General features: G+C 39.3%; 1 protein-coding gene across 1 annotated transcript in view; it reads left to right on the top strand.

Moving 5' to 3' along the window:
• LOC139713855 (proto-oncogene tyrosine-protein kinase ROS-like) overlaps positions 1-25,958 on the top strand; it is a 58,084-nt gene extending 32,126 nt beyond the window's left edge. Inside the window, exons 19-40 of the mRNA XM_071625559.1 lie at positions 286-560; positions 976-1,039; positions 2,768-2,964; positions 4,458-4,660; positions 5,705-5,997; positions 10,976-11,149; positions 11,860-12,059; positions 12,795-12,933; positions 13,364-13,599; positions 14,200-14,382; positions 14,961-15,159; positions 15,433-15,562; positions 16,058-16,230; positions 17,056-17,133; positions 17,247-17,370; positions 17,994-18,147; positions 18,891-18,955; positions 20,201-20,428; positions 20,941-21,144; positions 23,553-23,687; positions 24,199-24,332; positions 25,165-25,958. Coding sequence (XP_071481660.1) covers positions 286-560; positions 976-1,039; positions 2,768-2,964; positions 4,458-4,660; positions 5,705-5,997; positions 10,976-11,149; positions 11,860-12,059; positions 12,795-12,933; positions 13,364-13,599; positions 14,200-14,382; positions 14,961-15,159; positions 15,433-15,562; positions 16,058-16,230; positions 17,056-17,133; positions 17,247-17,370; positions 17,994-18,147; positions 18,891-18,955; positions 20,201-20,428; positions 20,941-21,144; positions 23,553-23,687; positions 24,199-24,332; positions 25,165-25,844 — 4,268 coding nt within the window. The 3' untranslated portion in view covers positions 25,845-25,958. The remainder of the gene's footprint in view (positions 1-285; positions 561-975; positions 1,040-2,767; positions 2,965-4,457; positions 4,661-5,704; positions 5,998-10,975; positions 11,150-11,859; positions 12,060-12,794; positions 12,934-13,363; positions 13,600-14,199; positions 14,383-14,960; positions 15,160-15,432; positions 15,563-16,057; positions 16,231-17,055; positions 17,134-17,246; positions 17,371-17,993; positions 18,148-18,890; positions 18,956-20,200; positions 20,429-20,940; positions 21,145-23,552; positions 23,688-24,198; positions 24,333-25,164) is intronic.
• Positions 25,959-26,655: the final 697 nt, after the last annotated feature.

The following is a 26,655-nucleotide window of genomic DNA, read 5'->3' as shown; positions in this document are numbered from 1 at the left end:
GTGAACCAAGAAAACAACTTGTATAATCTGCAGTTCATGAAATGAAGGATTAGAAGTATTTAATTCATGGAGAAATTCTTTTGATACAGTAGGTCGTCTACATACTTTCCTGTAATATTCATTTGGGTTTCTTAAGTTTGGTTTGCAAAGTATGAATGAGAGACCTTGTTTTTGTATCTGTCTCAGAGTTGACTTGTATCAATATATTCTTCAAGGATTGATTCCTTGCAACATTTAGTTTGAAATTGACTTCATTTTGTAAATATTTCTCTTATATTTTCATAGTTCCAAGCATTCCGCTCAACCCCCGTGCTTACACCTTTGAGGAACAAGACATTTTTACAGGACAAGTGAATTACTCTGCAGAATTTCGCTGGACCCAGCCTAGTGATGCCAATGGTATATTGCAAGGCTATAAGATATCCTGGGGATCAGATGAGGATCAGCTTTCTGTGATCACAGTTAATACATCAGATGTGTCAATTATTTCAGCTGCTGGAAGTGAGACTAATACATACTCCTTCTTCAACCTGACAGGAAACAGTACATACTTCTTCCAGGTTAGTATTACAGGTCTGCAATTAATGTATTTTGTATAGATCATTCAAAAGTTTTCAAGAACATGACAACACTTGTGCCATGGGACTATTTCCCAGAATTCAATCAAATATGTCTATTTCTGTTTTTAAACAATGCTAGTAATTTTGTCTTCTTTGATATGTTTAAATATGTATATTATAATTGCCAAGTCAAAACATAATGCCATTATTAACACACTCTGTAAAAGTGATTATTTGAAACACATTGAATAAAGACTACTTATTCATTTTACCATCAATTACAGAAAGTACTTTCTTATTGGGTAATCAATTTCTTTTGCTGGTATCTTGAAATATTTGAAATAGGAAGAGAACAGAATAAAGTTCATCTTTCAATTTTATCTTTTCCTTTTGTGTGTTCTACTGATGTATCTAGGTGGAGGGTTTCACTGAAGTAGGAAGTGGGCCAGCCACTGATCCCGTTTCCATAGTAACAGGAGGTAAGATCTGTGATAGTCTCTTAATATTTTGCAGTTAATTAGGAGACTGGGTGATATGTGAAAATATAATGATAATAAAAAACAGACCTTCAGTATTTGAAAGGATGCAAAATCAAGCAGCTCCCTGTGTTGATTGCTCAAGTTTGGAAGAAAATATCTTAATGTGTGAAGTCAATGCACTTGCTTACAAATTATGCACACCCTTGTCAATCTGATACTGTATTAAGGCCTTGTCACACCGAATTCAGTCCACGTCATGGAACCCATTCCTTGGCTCGTACTACATCACATCATCTCCACAGTGATCACATAGAAACTGTTGTTGTTACTCTTCCCGCCACCATGGCATGGATAGTCTGAATAGTCACATTGGAGGGGTACATAATAATTTTATTATCACTTTTTTATGCCTCCGCCAACGAAGTGGCCGGAGGCATTATGTTTTCAGGTCGTCCGTCCGTCCGTCCCTCCGTCCCTCCGTCCCTCCGTCCGTCCGTCTGTCCGTCCGTCCGTATGTCCGTCCGTACGTCCGTATACGTACGTCCGTCCCGTTTTGTTTTTGTCGATATCTCAAGAACCGTGTGGTGGTTTTACATAAACTTGGTATGAGGGTATATCCTGGGGGGATAATACTTTGTTTGGATTTTAGGGTCACGGGGTCAAAGGTCAAAGGTCACAGGTTATTTTGTAAAAAAAAAGGTTGAAAATTCATGTTTTTCTCCGTATCTCGCAAATGGTTCAAGGTATCTTCATGGAACTTAGTATATATGCTTGTTCCAATGGGCAGTGATTATCTAGGGAAGTTGGGGGTCATGGTTCAAAGGTCAGAGGGTCAAAGGTCAAGGTCAACTCCTCAAAATATCACTACTTTCCTTATATTTATGCAATGCCTGAAGGTTTTTTTTTAAAAACTTTATGTATGCATGTATTACCCGATATATATTTTGTGGGAAGTTTCTTGCCAAAGGGTCAAAGGTCAAAAGGTCAAAGGTCAAGTGAAAGTGTTGAATTGCACTTTTTCCTCCATATCTCAAAAGTAACTTAAGGTATCATCATGAAACTTACATATTTATGCATGTTCAACCTAACAGTGATTCTCTTTGGAACTGTGAGGTCAAAGGTCAAAGGCCAGGTTTAGATAATGCTATTTTCCCATTTGATACTGAAATTATACTTTTTCTCAATACCTTGAAAATTACTCAATGCATAAACTTATAAAAGGGTCAAAAGTCAAGTAAAAATCATCAGTTCCCCAAAGACCTGGTTTCTGACATTTTAATCATTCATCCAATTGAACCTAGTTCTAGGAAAGTGAACATTCAGCACATTTGTGGCAAACCTGTCATTTTAATATTTTGCCAATTGTGTGAAACTGTGATCACACATTGTCAAGACATTGTACTATAGACCTATTAGGAGAACCATGCATTATGGCGGAGGCATATCAGTCGCTGTAGTGATATATCTAGTTTTGCCTACATTGTACTTGAAGAGGGCTTGTTCTGTGGCCAAGACCGTAATTTGTGTGCCACATCCTTTAGTTTAAAAACATGTTAATATTTTTTTTTCACTCATGTGCTGAAAGGCATTGCAGTCTGACTCTTTCTAAATTTCCACAATAATTTCCCCAAATAGGTCATACCTCTGGGACTAAAGTACTGTACTCCATCACTTTGATTGACCCTTCATCTGGTCATGTCTATTCATTTTGTGTCCCCCTCTCCATAGTGTCCACCCCTCCACCCACTCTGGCATTGAGTTCTAGTACTGGTGTCACTCTGAGAGATCTTGATAGTGGAACGTCCACTTCAATCCTTGGTGGAGATACTCCTCTTGCAGCCCTGGCGTACATCGCCAAGGATGACATTTTCTTCTATGTCGAAGAGGATGGAGATGAAATCTATCGTAGTGACACAGAGACTGAGGTAAGTTACCCACTTGTCTTGTTTTGCAGGATTTATTGAATCTCACTTCAATGTTTAGCATTTTGCTCAAGCTGTAATGTCATAGCTGGAGTATACAATTTCTGTTTTGAAGTCTACTTGTGTAAAGTTTCGAGCTCATGAATGGCTGTATCAGCTGATACGACCAGATAGGCTGGATGTTTACACAACTGTTTACACATTCTACCCATCAATGAAGCATTTTTCTTGGTTGATGGTCTATTAGCTGATGGTCCCTATTGGCTGATGGTCCCTATTGGCTGATGGTCCCTATTGGCTGATGGTCCCTATTGGCTGATGGTCCCTTTTGTGTTGCTTAGGTTAAAAATACATATGAAAGTGTGAGACTGCTTTAAATGGCACCTGGTATGAGATGTATAACAATGCATGTGAATGGTTTGCATTGAAAGGTAGATGAATGTCTTGTAGCAAGGGTCAGGGGCACATATCAAGGTTTCATTGATAGTGTAATTGCTTGTTATGATTCTGATTTTTTTTCTCCCAGCAAATTGGGAATATCATGTAGATTTGTAGCATGGCAAGGTGTGTCACTATATGGATTTTGTGAAAACTCTGTAGAAGGTCAAGGGTCAAAGGATGTAAATTGTAAAATTTCACCTCTTGCACTTATCCTGTCTATACTCTGTTGTGCTATGACATCGAATGTAGCAGGTTGACATAGTTTGCAGGGATGATCAAGCTAAAATGTCAGTATGAAGTAATATAACTGATGATCCACAATCACAATCAACAGTCAACATAAAATGCACAATTGCAGTCTGCATGATAATGTTGAATATGTTTAATGCCACTTAAAAGTTGGATGCAATGCTGAAATGAAATGTTACAAGATAGTTGAATGAAAAGATTTTGGCAGGAGTTCTGAAAGTTGATACAGTATGTACAATGTATATACAGTGTGTTTATTACATTTGTGCATAGATATGACTTCAATTACAGTGTAATATTCTGAGGAATGCCATTCACCATACCGGTCTCAAAATAAAGTGGATTTCTGTGTGTCAAATATTCAGAAAATTGGATACATGCGTATTAGTGATACATTATTCAATATTGAAATGTTAAAGTATGATAGACCATGTTTACTGTTCATTATATGAGAAAGGCATGCTGATATTTGATGTATGAAAATAGCTGCAGTATTGTACCATTCTTCTGGTCATGGATGTGAGCCTGTTTTGACCCACAAAAGTCAAGATTAGTTTAGATAGTGACTCTGACCAAGGTCAGATGCTGTGTACTTGCTGTTTTATGAATGAAATATTTGACATTTGAGAGAAGTCTTCAACCTCCATGCTGGGAAGTTGATAACGAATGATGAAGTCTTGGCATTGGATGAGGCTATGTCATGCACTCAGTGTTCTTGTCTTTCAGAAAATGTCATTTTCTGATATCACCTCACCAGCAGCATCCTGTCATGAATGTCATATAACTTCTTTGTGTATCCATTCTAGATTCTGGACCTTGGTGAACAACAAACTCCTAGCCAGTCGAACTTTGTTCTTGATTGGATTTCTCAAACGTTGTGCTGGAGTGACACTCTCAGTATCTACAGCTTTGACACCACCCTTCCTCTATCCCTAGCAGCCATGAAAACACTTTACTCAGCTCCTGAAGGGAGCTTCATTGGAGGAGTGGCGGTTGTTCCTTTCTCAAGGTCAGATAAGTTTTATTTCTCAATCCAGAAATGCAAACTCAAATCCCATTTTACAGCAGAAATTTGTGAAAGAGTTGTTATTTTTTCTTTTCTTTTTGTTTGGGATGGGGTGGAGTGGAGAAAACAGAAACTAGTAACTTAATTCCCACATTTAATTTGTTTTGTTTTGTTTTTGTTTTGTTTTGTTTTGCTTTTGCTTTTTTAACTGGAAATTGTTACTAAATTTAGCATGCTATACTTAAGACGAGGTGAATATGAAATTTCAAGACAAATCTATTACGTCTAAGTATCAAACTTGTTTAGTTTACTTGTTTGTGGGGAAAGTGAGCAGATAGAATAACAACATAGAATTTTAAGAAGTGCATAACACTGTTTGGTATTTAGGAAGCGTTACATTAAGAATGCATACTTAAAGCATCAGACTGGGAAATAGTTTTAGAAAATCACTGCAGGGATCAGTTTAGTTTTTGTTTTGTTTTGTGCGCGCATGTGTGTGTGTGTGTGTGTGTCTGCGTCTGTGACGATTTCATGTATGACTCTAATCTAGGCCTACTGTGATTGTGTATTACAATAAGTTTCTTTACACAGACTTCTATGTAGTATTGTTTGAGAACTCTAAAATGAGTAATATCAATATCATGTGATAGTGGCTCTTAGCTGTTTTATGAAATAGCTATGCGTTGCTGCGGTGACAAGACCTCGTATCTACAAAATGTCAAATGTTCAGGAGAGCCAAAAAACATGGCGGCCAAAGCACTATAGCGAATGGGATAGTCTTTCCTTTGACATGCCATGGTGGCTTCATTTTTGGGGTAAGACAGTTGGGATTTGGCCAGGACATCACTTAACCCACTATTTGACCACAGATCCAAAAAAGTCATTTTCACCAAAATTTCAGATACAAGGTCTTGTCACCCCAGCGACGAATGACAGTTTGAACTTGCAAAGTGTTATCCAGACTTCAGTCTAACTGCTAGAAATTAATCACATCTCCTATATGATCAAGTTCATTGCTGAGGCAATAACGTTTTGTGTGTTTTTCAGCTTATTGGTTTGGACAGAAGTATCACAGTCTGGCTCAGCTCTGATCTCGTCCGACCTGGATGGTGGAAACATTTCACCCATCTTTGATGACATCAACCGAAGAAGACGATCAGCAGAGAACTGTTCCTGTTCCTCTAGTCTTAGTCCTGGTTCTGTCATCGTTGTAGATAGCTCAGAGCCAACAGCAACAAGGATTTATTTCACAGATTCGGCGACAGGTGATTTGTGGGTGTCTGATGATCTGGGATGTCAGTGTCAGCTTCTTTTCACTGCTGCATCACAAGTGAACTCAGGTAAAATCAATTCTCCTGCAAAATTGTTCAGAATTATAGATTTTCTTCCATTTCCGAAATTTGTCTTGAGGTCTTCTCCACAACCAAATTGTTACCATTGCATTTTTTGCCGAGAACTAAACTAGGTTCCAATTTCTTTCTGTCAAAATACCTCTTTAAAACCTCACTGGGCCAAAGTTTAGCCAGACAGATCTCCAGGCCTTCCCACTGTAATGATGTGAAGTAAGATAAGCAAGTAGAAGTGCCAGGGAGTGAGCCATAGCCAATTCACCATCCAGAGGGCCATTGAAGCCCAGGTCTGTGTCCTCAACTATTTTTATGCCTCCGCCACGAAGTGGTGCCGGAGGCATTATGTTTTCGGGTTGTCCGTCCGTCCGTCCGTCCTTCCGTCCGTCCGTCCTTCCGTCCGTCCGTCCTTCCGTCCGTCCGTAATGAATTTTGTGGACAGGGTAACTACCAAAACCTTTTGAGGTATCCTAATGAAACTTGGCATGTATGTGTATTAGGGGGTGAAGTTGTGCCTATCAACTTTTGGGTGCACATGCTCAAGGTCAAAGGTCAAAAGGTCAAGGTCAAATGATTAAAATTTCACTATTTCCCCCATATCTATGCAATGCCTAAAGATATTTTCTTGAAACTTAGTGTGTACATGTATTACCCAATTAAGATTCTCTGGTGAAAGTGTGGGGTCATGAGGTCAAAAGGTCAAAGGTCAAAAGGTCAAGTAAAGTGTTAAAATTTTACTTTTTTCTCTGTATCTTGGAAATTGTTCAAGGTATCTTCATGAAACATAGTATATATGCATGTACTGACTGGCAGTGGTTATCTAGGGAATTCAGGGTTCATTTGGTCAAAGGTCAGGGGTCAAAGGTCAAGGCAATACTTCAAAATTTTACTATTTTCCTTATATTTATGCAATGCCAGCAGGATTATTTTGTTTAACTTGATGTATGCATGTATAACCCAATAGAAATAGAGGTGGGCTATAGAGGGTGACATTTTCAGAACATGCTCATCACACCTTAGTTTGATGACTTTTTGCCTACTGACACCATTTTTGAAAAAAAGAACGAAAAAAATGCAAAATCCGGGGTGCCCCGGCCGAAATCGTAAAAAATCCAAGATGGCCGCCGTTTCGGCTTTAAAAAGACATTTTTGGCCATAACTCGGCTATTTTTTGGTGTATTGTGATGATTTTGGTGTCTAACCCCATGTTTTAGGGGTCAAAGATATAGATTATCATGATAATTTTAGTTTAAAACCATAGCTTCTACATGAAACTAACCTTTTACCCATATTTAGGGTTAAATTTCCTTCTCCTTTACCCCTACCCCAACCGCCATTTTTTGCACTTTTTTCTGTAGTTTTTTTCAAGTCATGTTAACTACCATACTCTTAATAACAAGTTCTAGCAATCTGGGTTTTTTTTTTAACTACTGACAATATAGCAAGAAATATACAAATAACTTACGGTATACATGTATGTGTCATGCCAATACTGGTCATGTGGCTGGTGCATTCAGAATGCATGATAACTGTGGAACCAGTATTGTACTGTATCTGCTTTATAGTGACCATTAACATTTTGGTCCTAAGACCTTTAACAATATAAATAAATAGATATAATGATAAATATTCCTTCTCCTTTACCCCAACCGCCATTTTTGCACTTTTTTTCCGTATTTTTTTCAAGTCATGTTAACTACATTGTACTTCCATACTCTTAATAACAAGTTCTAGCTATCAATATGGTGTTTTCTTGCAACAATACAGCAAGAAATACAAATAACTTACATTATACATGGTTAACATATATGTGTCATGCACTACAGGTGTGAATACCAAATGTTTATCAGCACTACAAAGCAGATACAGTATAATCACTGGCTTCTGTTACAATGTACCATGCATCCTGAACGCACAAACCACACTATATTACCGATATGTGCATGACACATATGTAAACCATGTATAATGTAAGCTATTTGTTATTATTTATTATTATATCTATTTATTTATATTGTTAAAGGTCTTAGAACCAAAATGTTAATGGACATTATAAAGCAGATACAGGATTTAATACTGGTTCCACAGTTACCATGCATTCTGAATGCACCAGCCACGTACCAGTATTGGCATGACACATACATGTATACCGTAAATTATTTGTATATTTCTTGCTGTATTGTCGGTAGAAAAAAAAAATGGATTGCTAGAACTTGTTATTAAGAGTATGGTAGTTTAAATGACTTGAAAAAAATGCGGAAAAAAAGGCAAAAAATGGCGGTTGGGGTAGGGGTTAAAGGAGAAGGAAATTTAACCCTAAATATGGGAAAAAGGTTAGTTTCATGTAGAAGCTTAGGTTTTCCACTAAAATTATCATGATAATCCATTTCCTTGACCCCTAAAACATGGGGTTAGACACCAAAACCAGCACAATAGACCGAAAAATAGCCGAGTTATAGCCCAAAATGTCTTTTTAAAGCCAAAACGGCGGCCATCTTGGATTTTTTACGATTTCGGCCAGGGCACCCCGGATTTTGCATTTTTTTCGTTCTTTTTTTCAAAAATGGTGTCAGTAGGCAAAAAGTCATCAAACTAAGGTGTGATGAGCATGTTCTGAAAATATGACCTAAAATTGACCCTCTATAGCCCACCTCTAATAGAAATTATCTGGGATTTTTAGCTCACCTGAGCCAAAGGCTCAAGTGAGCTATTGCGATCGCCCTTCGTCCGGCGTCCGTCGTGCGTCGTGCGTCGTCCGTCATCCGTCGTCCGTCGTGCGTCGTGCGTCGTGCGTAAACTTTTTCATTTTCATCTTCTTCTTGAAAACCCCAGGACCGATTTTCATCAAACTTGGCAGGTAGCATCCCTAGGGGGTTAGGAACTCAATTTGTTAAAATGGGCACCATGCCCCACCCAGGGGGGCCCCAGGGGGGCCCAAACCCCCCAAAATTAAGGAATCTGTAAAAATCTTCTTCTCTAGAACCAGAAGTGATAGAGCTAAGTTAATACTATGAGTTAGTACATTGATGACTGTAGTTTCAAGTTTGTTCATGGCAGAATCAGGGGTGCCCCCCTTGGGACCCAGGGGAGGGGGGTGGGGAAGGGTTCTAATGGGGCCTAAATTGTACATTTTCATCTTCTTCTTGAGAACCCCATGACCCGTTCTCACCAAACTTGGCAGGTAGCATCCCTAGGGGGTTAGGATCTCAATTTGTTAAAATGGGCACCATGCCCCACCCAGGGGGCCCCCAGGGGTCCCAAACCCCCCAAATGAAGGAATCTTTATAAATCTTCTCTAGAATCAGAAGTTATAGAGCTGAGATAATACTATGAGTGAGTCCATTAATGACTGTAGTTTCAAGTTTGTTCATAGGAGATCCAGGGGTGCCCCTCTTGGGTAGGGGGGGGGGGGGTGGTTGGAAGGGTCCAAATGGGGGCCTGAATTGTACATTTTCATCTTCTTCCTGAAAACCTCATGATGGATTTTTGTCAAACTTGGCAGGTAGCATCCCTAGGGGGTCAGGATCTCAATTTATCAAAATGGGCACCATGCCCCACCCAGAGGGCCCCAGGGGCCCCCAATCCCCCCAAATTAAGGAATCTTAAAAAAATTGGGCCCTTATTGTACATTTTCATCTTCTACTTGAGAATGCCTGGTCAAATTTTGGTAGAGCTGTGAATAATTTAGATTAGTGACTGCGTGAAAGGTGAACTTGCGATACTCAGGTGAGCGCTAGACCCGCGGGTCTCTTGTTTTTTTTTGCCAAGAAGGTCAAAGGTCAAAAGGTCAAAGTGAAAGTGCTGAACTTACTTCTTTCTCCATATCTCGGAAGTGGCTCAAGTTATCTTGAAACTTAGTACATATTTATGTATGTTCTGCCCGACAGTGATTCTCTTATAAATCAAAGGCCAGATGAAAATGATAACAATTTACTGTTCAATACAGAAATTGCACTTTTTCTCCATACCTTGAAAATTACTCGGTGCATAAACTTATGAAAGGGTCAAAGTCAAGTTAAAGTTCTTAAATCCCCAAATACATGCTCTCCTCCAATTCATTCAATTAAACATACACGTGTAGGTCAAGGAAGGTAAACATTCAATACATTTGTGACAAACATGTCATTTTGATATTTTGCCAATTTTGTGAAAATGTAATCACACATTGTCCACATGTACTATAGACCCATTAGGAGAATCATGCATTATGGCGGAGGCATACCAGTCGCCATAGCGACATTTCTAGTTTTTTCCTCTTTTGAATTGCAACCAGTATTTCACAATTATTGTGAATCGTGAGCAGCAGTCACTTTCAGAGATCTTGCTAATGTGCTGACATGTCCAGCTTTGACAGGCTTTCCTTTCCAGCATTTGGCAATCTCAGTAACACAAGGGCCATGTCTCCTCTTCCTCAAAGTTTGGAGAAGCACCAGTCCATTGACTCTGAGCTGAGAACTACCCATCGACTACACTTTTATACCTCCCTAAACTGTCTAAAATTGTGTGAGACACATTTGCCATTTTACCTCACAAACTGAGTCAGTAATTGTTTAAAGAGAGCAACTTACTCGTCTTTCATATTTTTCTTGTAATTCAGGAGATGTCTAGTCATGCAATACAATAACTGCATTTCTGTGCACTTATAGCAGGTTTACATTATTTGATCATTGTGGTGTCCCTATTTCATGTACATGTGAATAATAAAAGTCAAAGTTTGCAGTCACACTACATGTAATGTGTGTTAATGTTGATTGTTTTGTTCATCTCGATATATCGTACACTAAAGGAAAGGAAAGTATCCTTTTGTGAGAAGCTGTTTATAATGCTTTTTTCTTCCTATGAAATTGATTATACAGTCCCCTGTAAAACAGTGCTAAGCTACCTGGACCTTAGCCTTTGCAATAATGGTAGGCTAAGTAGATCATAAGAACTCTTTACAAAGAAAAGAATTTTGAAATTCATTTTTCCACAGGTCTACCTCCTGACTCACTCTCTGTAGACACACATCGTATCTACTGGTCCAATTCTGCTCAGGGCATTGTAGCCAGTGTAGACAAGTTGACTGGTGCAGATTTTACCAGTCAGACTGGGCAAACAGACATCAGGTTTGTCGTGGCATATGGTACCAGTCTTCAGCCGTATCCAGGTATCTTTCTCAACAAGTTTGGCTGTTGTTGTTTTATGATGGTGGTGATGGTTGTGATTGTTGTTGTTGTTATTACCATCATCAAGCCCCTTCTCATCATCGTCATTACTGTAACTACAGAATGTGTGTTTGTGACTGACCATGACTTTATATAGAATGCATACTTATGAATATTCTCTTGCAATAGATGAAAACATGACTCAATTCTGCCATTATAGACTGTACTACTTATTTTAAAAAGTGTTGTATGCAGGATCCAGGTCTAATTTGTTTCCTTATGTATATAGATTAAATTAGGTCATGGTATGCATAACTCTTTTTTTCCACATGATTGAGCCACGATGATATCTTTCAGGGGTTTCCCCAAATGATGTTCTCCTTCCATTGAGAGGGAGACAAGTCAATGATATTTATAGCCATCTTGGTACAAGTACTTCTCTTTATTACTCATTTACACCAGTGAATACATGAGTACCTCAAATACATGTAAATTCCCCTGCCATATGGATGCTGTTTGCAGCAGAAGTTCAGTTCAGTTCAGTTTTTCAGATTCTTCTAACCAAATCAAAAATAACAAAAGTACAAGACATAAATGCAAAAATTCAGGATAATAGTTTCAATAACAGAAATAAAGTGTTTTTTGAATGCATAGCATCAGCAGTGAAGTCCCAGCCATGTGTCATGTGTTATTGTATGTTATCTCTTGACAGACCCAGAATGCCTATCTCCAGCAGACTACAGCCAGCCTGCAATCTTTGACACCTCAGATGACTCTTCTTTGACACTAACACTAACACCTGTCACACAATGTCCTGGTGTAAGCACAGCAGCAATCATCTACACTGTGTTCTATGGGATCATTGAGAGTGAGAATTCTGAGCTTAATTGCAGCTCACTCAACCTGACTTGTGTCTCTAAGGTAAAATTATAATGATTACCTTCATGAAACCTATCCTAATACGCTGCGATAATTTTATGTTTTGATAAATAATAATAGTGAGACTCTTTTAAAGCGCACATTTCTACCTATTCATGTTCAATGATTATTTGCCTGTCAAATTCTCAGATCTCACCAAAATTAAGTGTGCCATCATACCTCATCTAAAAAAGATTTTACAATATAAGACTAATTATGTCTTAGAAGTATATACACTTGTACATTGTACATGTATTGTTTGAAATGATTTGTATTGTTAGTATCAAGTATCATATGATGTGGGAATAACTGCTGAACTTTATTGTCTGGCTGAGGGCACCTCAAGGAAGAAACCATTCCCCAGGGAACTGTGCAAAGTGCATTGGTACTGCTTCTTCTACAAAGTTGATGGTGCGCACAGCTCAGTGTATATCATAGGTCTGCTGAATGTCATAGAGTCCCATCCATACTTACTTTTTATCCTGTCTGTTCTGTGTGGTCAGAGCATTTGGTTTTAAGTAACTTGGTTTTGTGTGTGACAGAGTTGTTATTTTAGGCTGAATTAGAGGAGTAACGAGATGAAATATCGATATAGGTTAATTTACTTAACTCTAATATCAGTTGAGTTTATCTTTGTGCTGATACGTAGACTTCTTCATGCTGGTTGATAAGTGTACTTATGAAAACAAACAAGATCCGGACTAAATGATGTGTTCTTTCTTTCACCAGGAGACTATGGAATCTATTGTTAGGATAGAGAACCTCGAGTCATATTCTTTTTATGTCACTCAAGTGTCTGCTAGAAACTTTTACTCCGTTGGGTCTCCCAGTTTTGGTCCTTCAGCAATCTTCAGAACGAGTCCTGGAGGTGAGTCAAACAGTAACTCTCTCAAACCACTTGTAGGTTTTAGTTTTTACATCATAAGGACTGCAGTCCTGGAAGCAAGACACATTTCTGTAATCCCTATTCAAATATTTCCTCTCTCTCTCTCTCTCTCTCTCTCTCTCTCTCTCTCTCTCTCTCTTTATTTTCAATTATTTCCATATGACTTCCAAGCTGTCCTTCCATACTATGTGACTGTGCCAAAATACTCAAAACATTGATTAGTTGTGAAATGACCATTCCTATCCCAGCAAATTGAATCTTATCCATAACATATGAAAATTCCATGATGAAAGAGGATAGTTAAAATGATTGTTGCTCATTGTAAAACAAAGTTTATGGTTGAGGTAGATGCAAGGCTTCTCTAGAAGTGTAAAGATATTCACTGGTCAAATTGATACCACTCAAACTCCAGACCCCTCCCCAGCCAGGGATGTTGATGTTCAGGTCCTGACTCCATTTGAGGTGAACGTCTCTTGGCTCCTACCTGTGGCGGTCAATGGTCCCCTTGATGAGCTGGAGTTTAGAGTTTCTTACTCTACAGACAACCAGTACTTTAGGACACAGACAAGTGATACTGTGTCAGATGGAGATGGACAATACTCAGTGCTGATTGGTGGACTGTCTGGGGCCACACAGTATTCATTTACAGTAAGTAAGACGGAGATCAACGAGTAGAGGAATTCAATTTAATTCAGTGGTAAGGAAGCCAAAAGATGCAACAAAATCATGTTTGTCTGGAAATTTTCTACCCTTTTTAATATTGAAAAGGTACTCAATTACTTGGTGAACAGTACAATGTAGGTAAACAATAAAACATACTGAAATAGTTTGTTCAGGCAGTTTGTAAATTTACTTTGAATTAGTACTTTATAAAGCAGTACCCGTTTGTGTGGCGATTTCTAAAATTACTATTCCAAAAGTTTGATTGCAAAATGAGTTAACTCCACTCCTGTCAATTTGAGATATATGTGATTAAACCCTGCTAAAAATGATAATAAAAAAGTAGATAGAAAATGTAGGCTACTTTTAATCATAACTTCAAGAATATTCCTTATTATGCAACAAGGGAGACATTATTGGAAATTTTTATTTCGCCCTATCCGATGACAGACTTTACTTTAAAATGTTTAAAAATGACTCTTAACCCCCCTTTTTTTGCAATCAAACTCTTCATTTGTAATGCAGGCAAATTTTCATTTGAATCATGCAAGTAAGATGATTGATGGTTCTCTTTGCCTTGTTTATCAGGTGGAATCATTGCAAATCTCTCGTCCTGATAATAGCTTTACTCCTAGCAACATCATTGCAGAGACAACTTTCCAACCTCCAGCCATGGTCCAGCTAGTCTCTTCTTCCAGTCAAACCTTAAGTGTAACATGGACTGCCCCCAATGACAGCAGTGCTACATTTCACTGGATAAGATACAAAGAGGTAAGCCAATGAATGAAGTCAGTGAGTTTTTAAAGGGATGGTATAGTATTGGTGGAGATGAGAATTGAGCTTAACTTTTTGGAAGATACTGAGAAATCAAGTATGGAATGTTACAGAGCATACCATTCTGAGAGGAATTCATAGTTTATTTGATGGAGATCGGTTTTGAAATGGCTGAGATACCCAAAAACAAAGTGAAACAAAGTGATCCTAATAAAATGTGGGTCACACCTTTTAGTCGGATTGCTTTGTTTTGGATATTTTGGCCGCTTCAAAACCAATTTTCATTCAATAAGCATTAAATTCTTTTTGGAACTACATTCTCTTTCATGTCATGAGAGGTTTCTCATTATCCCATCTAAAAATGTTTGAAACCTGAACCCAGGTCTCAAACAAAACTATACCATGCCTTTAAGTCTGGTAGTCTAGTGCATGGAATTGTTGAGTCTTATGTCATGTTGGCCAATGGATGGAGTCAGTCAGTCTTATAGTGTATACCTTTTATGTTAGGTTAGACATTCTGATTAGAGTTTATCAGTGGATTGAGGTTTTTGCCTTTCTGTATCCTGTTTCTTTAGCAGACAGCCGGAGAATGGCAAGAAGCCGTAAGTGGAAACACCACATCAGGTGCAGTCTACAGTGTGACTATTGGTGAAGGGAGGTCAGACCCACTCACTCCATTCACAGACTATGAGGTTCGGACTGACCTTCTTTACACATCTGGAATGGAGTACACTTACAGCAACAGTGATGAGATTCTGACTGTACAAACTGATGGTGAGTGTGATAGAGTTTACATTTGTATCGCATTTTCATTAGTTATAACTGAGAGAGAGATATTCATGTGAATATTCCTTAGAATTTATATTGTACATGCACAAAGGAAAAGAATATGTGTGGTTTCTGGAATTGTATGTACATGTATTACATGTTTTGGGAAGATCCATGAGAATACATAAAAGTCTAACTCTACAAATCGTTTTGCCATCAAGTTAACAAGTATTTCTGAAATATCTTCTCTGTAAACTGTTGAATGATTTTCTATTCCAGCTTCTGGACCTGATGCACCAGGTGTACCTACAGTATCAGAGACAGGGATAGGAACTGGAACCTTTGTTGTCCAGTGGTCAGAACCAGTTGCCAATGGACCTGGAATTCTAGAATATAAACTGGAAGCTAGGTATGACTGTCATTGTCAAGAAGTACTGTATGTTGAATTCTGCTTACATTGTGAAAGAGTGTGCGACATGTATGTAATGAATGATGTCTTTCAAAGACCACTTGATAGAATCTGGCAAAAACAAAGCATCTTATAATTGCTTGAAATCTGGTTTAGATATTAGCATATTGTTCAAACATCAATAATGAGAACCTGAATTGTGAATATTAAAATTTCCTCAGTTGAGTGCACCCAATAACATAGCACACTACTTAAAATGAAATGTTTGAGTGTTTTTTTCATGGACAGCATTGTCCTCATAATATGGCTGGAGATACTGTATGTTACATACTTGATATCACCAACCTTCATCAACTCGACATGCAATCATTGTGTGCTCAAGACCACAGTTTACTTCCATTCTGATTTGTCTCCATTTTTTCATACCCTTAGTACAACTGTCTTAAGTTCTGCTTCATTTTTGTAACGTCTGTACACATGATGTGTTTACCACAGGGCCTTGTCCATTGGAGAGTGGGAAGAAGTCTATGTAGGCCCTGAGAGATCCTGGATTGTTGTTGGCCTTGCTACAGGAGACACCTACACCTTCAGGGTCTCCGCTAGAAATGATGTTGCTGAGGGACCGTTTAGCCCTATCAGTGAAGGAACTGCCTTACCCAATCCAAACAGTTAGTAGAGAGCCCTTTATACAATGTGTCCATATGTCAGTATCAAGATGAAAATATAGCAAAGACCGAGGGCTGACAAGATGACTTTTGTTCCATTGACGAGATTTAACTGAACTTTTACGTATAGTGCATCTGTTTTTCTTGTTTTCTTCTGCAGAAAAGGACATTTTTCATTTTCCATTCTTAACTCTTTTTGTGCCACGTTCGCACACCCAACTCGTTTGACAGCGTGCCAAGTCTGCATATTCTGCTCAAAAACTCACCCAACCAATTAATAAATCGCAATATGTCACAGTACAATGAAAGCATTTCTCGTGATGTAATTCTTGTTGCATGTAGCTTGCACTTTATGTGGTGATTGATTTAAATCAAGCGGTGTTCCCTACTCTATCTGCGAGTGAATTCTTTAGTTTCTGTCACTCTTTTGTGTGCAAAAGTTCTGCCTCTACAAAAATGTCACTTCTGGTCATATGAAAGGTAGTCACACAATTTACATCAAAACAAAGCCTGGCATTTTGTACAATTTTGTTCTTAACATGTCGAGAGTAACAAAAATCTGTAAAAGTTATATTGATTTGAAGCACAGATTATTTTCCCAAAGCATGACAATGTTGCTGTCTCAGAATAATGTGGCACACATGGGGTTTACATCATTGTACACAGGGGGTTTACACCACAGCACATAGAGAGTTAAAGGTTGACACGAGCACATAATGGAATTACATTCAATATTGATTTTCATTAGCAGTAAACATGAGCAAATACCATACTTTTTTCTCTAAGAGTATGGAAGTAATCTTACTCCATTATCATGTTTACTTTCAGATAATAGCACCACATTCATCATCATTGGAGCTGTGGTTGCTGTGCTGGTCATTGTGGCCATAGTGGTCATCGTCCTTGGTAAGTATTGAATGCCTTGGAATTACCCAACATGACTGCTTATGGGTGGTCTGTCACTTGTATTGTGTTTGACTGCTTTTCATATATTGATTTTGTTTGTGTGTTAATTTCAGTTTGCTGCCACCGAAAACAAGATTCTAAAGCTGGGGCCATTTTCCAAGAAGACGTTGAGCTTGCTCAACTTAGAAGTTACCCCAACACCCTTGTACGCCAGGACAACTCAAACTATGCTGTCATGTAAGTACTTCTGACTTCAGTTGCATGGGAAGATGTGTACTGAGGGCTATTAAGACACTGATTACATTGAGTGCTATGCTATGGTGCTTGCATTCACACAGAGTCTGAAATAAGGAATATGGTCATGATATTTACACTCATACATACATGTACTTACATACATGTACATACATGCACAAAAACACGATAAAACTGTGCATTTGATATCAAAAGAATACATTTTGGGCTCTGTCTTGAGAAAAAAAAGAAGAAAGATTACTTATTTTATTCAGTGAAGTCAGAAGTAAAGTTGACTTGATGCCAAAACTTGATTTGTACAGAGACCATGAACTATTCAGGTTTGTGGATTTACTTTAACACTTTTTGCACTCTGTCATGAGGACTGTTGCTATTATGAAATTTTTATGATTGGTGACTAAGAGATATCAAAATAGTTCTCTTATGATTTGGATTTGATATGAGAACTGTAAATGTAGTGTACGTAACAACCATCTTAATGAAACTCTTCCATAGCCCCGACATGTAATTCTATATCAATCTGTTGTAAACTCCTTGGTGTGAATTTGTTGAGACTGAATGTATTGAAATCTCTTTGTGTTCTCTGCTAATCCTCTGTGATCTAGGCATGATGGCAAAGAGGTACTTCTTCCAATCTTTCCAAGAGAACGTCTCAAGCTGATCACCTTCCTTGGAAGCGGAGCTTTTGGGGAAGTCTTTGAAGGCAGTGCCCTGGACATCCTAGGCAGTGGAAGTGGGGAGTCCAGAGTGGCTGTTAAGGTGGGTGTGGTAGGGAGTCCAGAGTGGCTGTGAAGGTGGGTGTGGTAGGGAGTCCAGAGTGGCTGTGAAGGTGGGTGTGGTAGGAAGTCCAGAGTGGCTGTGAAGGTGGGTGTGGTAGGGAGTCCAGAGTGGCTGTGAAGGTGGGTGTGGTAGGAAGTCCAGAGTGGCTGTGGAGGTGGGTGTGGTAGGGAGTCTAGAGTGGCTGTGAAGGTGGGTGTGGTAGGAAGTCCAGAGTGGCTGTGAATGGTGGGTGTGGTAGGAAGTCTAGAGTGGCTGTGAAGGTGGGTGTGGTAGGAAGTCCAGAGTGGCTGTGAAAGTGGGTGTGGTAGGGAGTCCAGAGTGGCTGTAAAGGTGGGTGTGGTAGGGAGTCTACAGTGGCTGTGAACGTGGGTTTGGTAGGAAGTCCAGAGTGGCTGTGAAGGTGGGTGTAGTAGTGGGTGTGGTAGGGTTTCTAAAGTGTCTGTGAAGGTGTCCATTGTGTTACCTGGTGTAACTGCTAATAACAGATTAGGGCTAACACATTTTCACTTATATATGGTATTACCTTTGCACCGAACCAAGAATTTCAAAGTGTTCAACATAAAAGAAACTTAACAATTGTATGTTCTATCGATACATACACTTCATAAAAGCAACAGTTTTATTATTACATACATCTGTTAAAAGATACAGCTGTATCTTCTTTTCTTCATGTATCTCTGTTTTCTCCTCATGTCTTCTTTTTTTTTTTAATGAATGGTCAGACTCTGCGTAAAGGAGCAACAGACCAGGAGAAGGATGAATTTTTGAAGGAAGCTACAATTATGGGGTAAGTCTCCTGTCTGATGTCCACACATTTCTTGTGAAGACCAAATGTGAGTGGTGTATGTGCATGGCCTGAGTCTTTCTAACTGATATACATCATTCGTTTTTGTATGCTGACTTAGACTGTGTGTACCAGATTTCATATTTGTATGAAGCTTAATGGTGGAAGTGTTGAGGGCATTTATTAGGCGGTCTTCGCATCCTCAGCACGGACGTAGAATTTGCGGTCCATGTGCAAAAATCGACACGTTACTATAGTAACAGCGGGCAGCCTGCCGTAGCGTAGAAATCTGGAACGGGTCTTGCCCAGATTTATGTTGGTCGCAACGAGGCCAGACACAGAATCAACAACCAATCAGCGCGCTTGTAGCAGTGTAGACACCACGCATGGCGCGCATGATTGAATCACACGTGCATTGCAAGCCTCTATGTTCAGATCCAGGTTCCGTTGTCTCTAACCGGATGGTTTGGCCTTATAATCACAATGGATTCGACCAATTTTCAGAGCTCTTTGGTGATTTTTTAAAACTATAAGTATGGGTATAATTAAGATGAAAATGCTATACCGTAATATGAATTTGAATGAGTAATTGTTAAACTTTGTAGTAACTATGAGGAGCTTAACAACATCGAAGAACAAGGTTCGCCGCTCGTGAGTCGTGAGATGTGCATTGTGAATCATTCGCATCTAGATATCTGCAAGCTGCAGCTGCAGCTGCATGCATGCAAATTTGTGTTAACTCCTTAGACCTTAGTCCTTGACCTTGGTATTTTCTAACTTGCTATTTTCTGTGAAATTGTGTCCTGGCCCCGTTTCATATAGAGAGTTGTGATTAATCAAGCACATCAGACAAATGTCAGAAGCTTTTGCAGCGCAGAAGAATATATGTCTATAGGTTTTGCGCTTTATAAAATTGATATATTGATATATATATTAATCGCAAGTTCAATACCATGATACAAACTACACAGTGTGTACGTACAACTACTACAAGTATGGTTGGCAGTCTACGTACGTCCGCGTTCAGCAAATCAGTAGGGAGTGTTCTTTGAGCACGGCGGACATAGCAGGAGATCGCTCCCACATCGTTGAAACCCCCGTACTTTGCTGAGCGAAAACACGCTAATGTCTTGCTGTAGAGAAAACCAACCCCACACCATTTTGTTTCTAGCCATTAAGAATCTTACTGTCAGAAAATCATATGTCTCACTCATGGTCTGCACTTTGTTTTACTTTTTACTTTCACAGAAAATTCAAGCATCCTAACATTGTGTCTCTGATGGGAGTATGTCTTGACAACGACCCTCAGTACATCATTCTTGAATTGATGGAAGGTGGTGACCTCCTGTCTTACATTCGAGCAGCGAGGGCGCCCTCACCAGAAAAAAGTAAAATTACTCTTCAAGACCAAATGGATATCATTTATGACGTTGTCAAGGGGTGTGAGCATTTGGAGGAACTACACTTTGTTCACAGGTCAGTGCCTTGGTGGTCATTACTTGTTTGGTCACTAACTAAATGACCACATAAACCAGCCAGAAATTTGATTTCCTTCCTGTTTATGAGATTACATGCAAGTTGTCAAAGGCAGCCTCGAGAGATCATGATTACTGGTAAACTGAGTGCCAAAGTGTGAAGCCTGCTGTCTGGAATGACAATTTAGTTAAGCTTTGGACATAAAAGCTTGTTACTTGAAAACTTGATTAAAATTAGCACTTCACAGTTCTGCTGAACTCAACAGCACTCTGATTTAACTTTTTTTTGGTTTTTTTTTGGGGGAAATCTGTCCACAGAAAGCTTGATTAAATTGGGTACCAGGCAGCAGCACTGCCCTTAGAAATCATGATTTAATTTCAATGCTAATTACTGATCCAAACCGATTCAGATTTCTTAGAAAATTCATTGCTAAGCAGTAATGCTAGCTCAGAGATATAAATGTCCCAAGAAATCTCACGAAATCTCATTTTTCCCTTGTTTTCTTTGTTCAGAGATCTTGCTGCAAGAAACTGTCTTGTGTCCACCAAGACATATGACCCCCAAGTAAGGGTAGTGAAGATAGGAGATTTTGGTCTTGCTCGTGACATCTACAAGAATGATTACTATCGTAAAGAAGGCGAGGGCCTCCTTCCGGTACGCTGGATGTCACCAGAGGGTTTAATGGATGGATACTTCAGCATACAGTCAGATGTCTGGTATGTCTTTCCTTGTTTCTTTTTCTTTCTATGTCTGTAATGTTTCCTGTTCTCATTTTGCTTATCACAGTACTCACTTAATAATCATGAATCTTTTAGCTGGGATCTCTTTTAGCAGGAACCCCATTAGAGTGCTACAAAATTCACTGTTAAAAACTTTTTGTGTGTAGACTGTACTATTGTCACAACTCAACTGAAATCACAAACTGCTTTATGAAAACATATTTTGCCTAACCTTTTCTTTTTTTCCCTCATTGAAGTCTTAAGATGTTGACTTAACCCATTGTTAAAACTGCAGGGATTTCATTTTGTTACAAATTAAATGGTTGTTTTCATACCATTTATGGACACATTCTGTCAATTCCACTGTGTAACTACTTTGATCAGTAGGATGTAGTTTGTGGGACTACACACAGGGATGCCAGTTTTTTGGCAAAAGCCTGAATTCAAGCCCTGGCAGTGTCAATGTTCAAGCTTCTTCATGTACAAAGTAGCTTCATGTAAATATATTTTAGGCCCTCTCTTTCATTCTAACTGTATACAGTAGGTAGCATTGTGCTGACAGTCACGTCAAGTGCTGTCGGCTTCTACTCATACCATACATGCAGTTCATTACACACTTCTGGGTCATGGAAACTGTGATTTGATATGCATTGTGAAATCAGAAGAGGATTGTTATGCACCATAAATGAATAAAGCTGTTCCAGGGATGAATTTCCCCAACCTTGAGATTGCTGTGTCATTCTTTATTGCCATTTAAATAGTCATAATGTCATATTGTTGCCATGGAAAGTTAGGGATGTTAACCTAACTTGATGTGTGGCTTTGCATAAATAATGCCCACTGACTTTTTTCATGTGAAGTGATTTTTGAGGGCCAATACTAGCTTCCATTTAGAGTGGGATCCCCTGGCAAACGGGAGAAGAGTTTTTCTCCCGACCCCTCCTGATTTGAAGGGGGCCACTATATTCTGCAAAAAGGGGTGAATGCCTCTGTGAAAATGATTCTCTTTTATTCATAGTAAAAAGACCAAACTGATTCACACTGCATTGTCAACCATGAACTCTAACCCTTATTCTACTCATCTGGATGGATCTAGACCAGCATATGCTGAGCATAATAAAATGCTGAACTATTAAAGTACTGCTTGCTGCTAAAAGTGAATGCTAAATTGGTTGATAGAATAATATGTTATTTGTGAAATGTAGCAGTGACAGTTGGGTGACTTATCGAAGCAGGTTTTTAGCTCACCTGAGCCAAAGGCTCAAGTGAGCTATTGCGATCGCCCTTCGTCCGGCGTCCGTCGTGCGTCGTGCGTCGTGCGTCGTGCGTCGTGCGTCGTCCGTCGTCCGTCGTGCGTCGTCCGTCGTCCGTCGTGCGTCGTGCGTAAACTTTTTACATTTTCATCTTCTTCTTGAAAACCCCAAGACCGATTTTCATCAAACTTGGCAGGTAGCATCCCTAGGGGGTTAGGAACTCAATTTGTTAAAATGGGCACCATGCCCCACCCAGGGGGCCCCCAGGGGGGCCCAAACCCCCAAAAATTAAGGAATCTGTAAAAATCTTCTTCTCTAGAACCAGAAGTGATAGAGCTAAGTTAATAATATGAGTTAGTACATTGATGACTGTAGTTTCAAGTTTGTTCATGGCAGAATCAGGGGTGCCCCCCTTGGGACCCAGGGGAGGGGGGTGGGGAAGGGTTCTAATGGGGCCTAAATTGTACATTTTCATCTTCTTCTTGAGAACTCCATGACCCATTTTCACCAAACTTGGCAGGTAGCATCCCTAGGGGGTTAGGAACTCCATTTGTTAAAATGGGCACCATGACCCACCCAGGGGGCCCCCAGGGGGCCCAAACCCCCCAAAATTAAGGAATCCGCAAAAATCTTCTTCCCTAGAACCAGAAGTGATAGAGCTAGGTTAATACTATGAGTTAGCACATTGATGACTGTAGTTTCAAGTTTGTTCATGGCAGAATCAGGGGTGCCCCCCTTTGGACCCAGGGGGGGGGGGGGGGATGGGGGTGAGGAGGGGTCCTAATGGGGCCTAAATTGTACATTTTTATCTTCTTCTTGAGAACCCCATGACCCATTTTCACCAAACTTGGCAGGTAGCATCCCTAGGGGGTTAGGATCTCAATTTGTTAAAATGGGCACCATGCCCCGCCCAGGGGGCCCCCAGGGGGCCCAAACCCCCAAAATGAAGGAATCTTTAAAAATCTTCTCTAGAATCAGAAGTTATAGAGCTGAGATAATACTATGAGTGAGTACAGTAATGACTGTAGTTTCAAGTTTGTTCATAGGAGAGTGACTGCGTGAAAGGTGAACTTGCGATACTCAGGTGAGCGCTAGACCCGCGGGTCTCTTGTTTTAATTTGTCATGATTTAAATCTTGTTTTGTTATCATAGGGCTTTTGGTGTCCTCGTATGGGAAATAATGTCTCGGGGTCAACAGCCGTATCCAGCCAGATCCAACGTAGAAGTCTTGAGATTCGTGGAGGCTGGAGGTAGACTTGAACAGCCAGAGAATTGTCCTGATGATGTGTGAGTAAAATAAGCAGTGATTTGTTGCTATTGATTTGTATAATCTTTCATGTTCTTTGTTTTATCATTTTCATCTGCTGATTTTAGTCATGAGAGACAGGCGGTGTTTGGGCAAAGTTGAGAGACACAGAGAGAGAGAGAGAGAGAGAATCCAGGCTGTCATGAAATTTTGGTCTGTCTCCACAGAACAATTTGAAGTCAAGCTTTGAGAGAAGACACATAATTGTGTGTTTATTCTGTTGTTGAGAAGAGACAATGTCTCCTAAATGCTCATCTGTTTATGACGAAAAAGTGACGATATAGACTGAGTTATTATGAGTCACCTTATTCTGTATCACCAGGCTGTGTGTGCAAGGTGACCCCTGCCTGCCAAATTCAGAGAAGTCTAGCATGACTTGCTTGAGGTCTTGAAAAGCGTCATTATGTTTAATAGGAGAGACATATGAGATAGTTGTATTAGTTCTTGATCTGACAGGGCCTAACGTTTAGCAACTTTTCTTTTTTCTTAAAGCTATGAGATGATGAGAATGTGTTGGGCAAAACTGACCGAGGATCGTCCTTCCTTTAAGATGCTGAGAGAAATGGTGTATGACCTGAGAAGAAAGTCTGGTGTACCCAGAGGAGAACACAACTTTGGATTTCAAGGTTAGTTTTATACAAGTTGCTTATTATCACAGAATGGTAAGCTTGATGTTGGACTGCAAAGTAAGGTGAAGTTAAGTCCTGAAAAAAAAAAGAAAGTTGAGAAATCCTTGTTTAAATGCTGCTTTAGGTAGAGAGGTTCGAAAGTGTACAAATCAGGATGGGTAGGTGACAATCAAGCATTTTGATGTATCAAAAAAAAAGTCTTTTGATGAGATAACCTATGAGGAGATAAGGATGATGAAGGGATAAAAGGTAAACTTCTATTTAAGAGTAGAGCTCTCACAAGGGCTGAAATGAATACCCATAAGCAAATGAAGGAGACAGTAATCATATTTGTGTAGAGAGGTTTTGAACGTTCTGATGAAATGGAACTTGTGTCAAACTAAGCTGTGAAACATGTTAAGGAATCCTGCCATGTCAAGTTGCCCTTTGCTTTCAATGGAGATCATTAGCCATATACATAGAACTGTGAAATCTAATCAAATGAGCAATAGAATTATTTCATTAGGGAAGAAATACATTGCGATGTGTACAAATTTGTTTTCTTAAATTACATACAGAAATTTATTTGCATGAAGGTTCAATGGTAAAGCTCATAGTAGTACTCCCTGAGTTGGGGTTAGCATGTTACCCACTATACTTTACCATCTGGTCCTATATTGCCTTATTGTCATGTCACAACTAGATATGGTGTGAATGGATGCTAAACTGCACTCATTTTATTCTCACAGGAAATTATTGCCTGCTTTTTGTTATGTATTAAAGTCATTGAGAATCTGTTATGCCATCATGGTGTTGTTAACATAGTTCTTGTGTATGCTGCCCCCTACAGGTGACGGTAAGGTGAATTATTCTCATCTGAAAGAAATTCCGCCAGAGATGGAAGATTACCTTCTTCCTATGGACAGTAAGGGAGACATTAAGAAACCTCCTACACTCCAACTACCACCTGACATTGACTATGATGCTGCTGATAAGAAGCATGAGGAAGAATCGAAGAAAGTGAAGAGGAAAGGAAGTAGGCTGACAAGAAGTCCCTTCAGTAGTCTGCGAGGCCACTTGCCTGGAGCTAGTAGTGAAGCCACTCGACCACGCCTTGAAGCAGCTCTTCAAGATCTTGCCAGCAACAAAGAGAAAGCAAGAGAAATTGATGATGAACGCTACTTGAAGTATCCTGTTGGATCGGTGAGTAAGGCCACAGGGGCAAACCTGGCTGGTGATCCCCCATCTAATGAAACCACCTCTACTCACCTTACACCTCCTGGTATGGATGAAGGCAATGGTGCCAGTCTGGACATAGATGGCGCTGTTGGATATTCACCCGATGCTCCTCCTCCTGGGGATACCCCTGACAGGACTGATCAAGCCAATTACGCCCAGCCAAGAAAGCGACATCCTAATCCATTCCGAGCCAATTCAATGGAGGATCTTGATGGCTATGACAACATTCACTTTGGAGCTAAAGCCACTTCACCTGGTGGTATCTCAGCCACTGATTATGCTAACGTCTGAAGACTGGTGGAGTACTCTTGGTAGTTGAAGTTCAATCATCAGCAACCTTCCTTCCTTTTGGTGATAAAACATTTTGCTGAAGCATATTTGAACTGCACTATGCAAAAAGTTTGACTGCAGTGGTTTGAGGGAGCTGTATTAGATACTGTTTTACACTTTATTAACCTTTTTTTTTTTTTATACAGTATGTCCCCACAAAAATTACAATCAGATTTTAGCATTGATAACACCCAATATGATTAAATTGTCTACATGCTACTTCAGGGTCTTAAAACATAACATTATTTTGCAGAATGCCCCAATCGATTTGGTTAAGCAGTCACAGAGAAATGTGGATTGTTGTAAAGCATGTCATGAGTCTGATTCCTTGAAGTTTAGCACTTTGATGATCTTGTGTGTGAATACAATAGACAAAACTTGGAGGGAAGAGATTCCCAACATCCTCTACAAAATTCCTCATTTCTCTTTGACCACTGAAGCAAATCGAATGGGGTTTTCTGTAAGATGTGGGCAATGAGTTATAGTTCCGTACTGTGAATTTGTATTTAGATTGATTCAATATTTTTAAAGATATCATTGCGGAGGGTCCTGTTATTTTTTTTTTGGACATACTGTAATTATGGCCAAAATAGTCTGAGATACTTCTGTAGATGTTAAAAGGAACCAATATTCTGTGTACATGTTCCCATACTGAATCATATTACACATATTAAGTTATGTAGTATGTTTTAGATAATATCATTACAGCAAGTCATTATTCCAGTATGGCATATTTGTGTTTACTTGGTATTGAACATTTTATCATACCCTG

This window comes from Diadema antillarum, unplaced genomic scaffold (genome assembly GCF_040938485.1).
Source record: "Diadema antillarum isolate AM-2024a unplaced genomic scaffold, OU_Dant_1.0 seq00002077_RagTag, whole genome shotgun sequence".
In the NCBI taxonomy this organism is placed as follows: domain Eukaryota; kingdom Metazoa; phylum Echinodermata; class Echinoidea; order Diadematoida; family Diadematidae; genus Diadema; species Diadema antillarum.
This window is presented reverse-complemented; position numbering and strand designations above follow the sequence as displayed.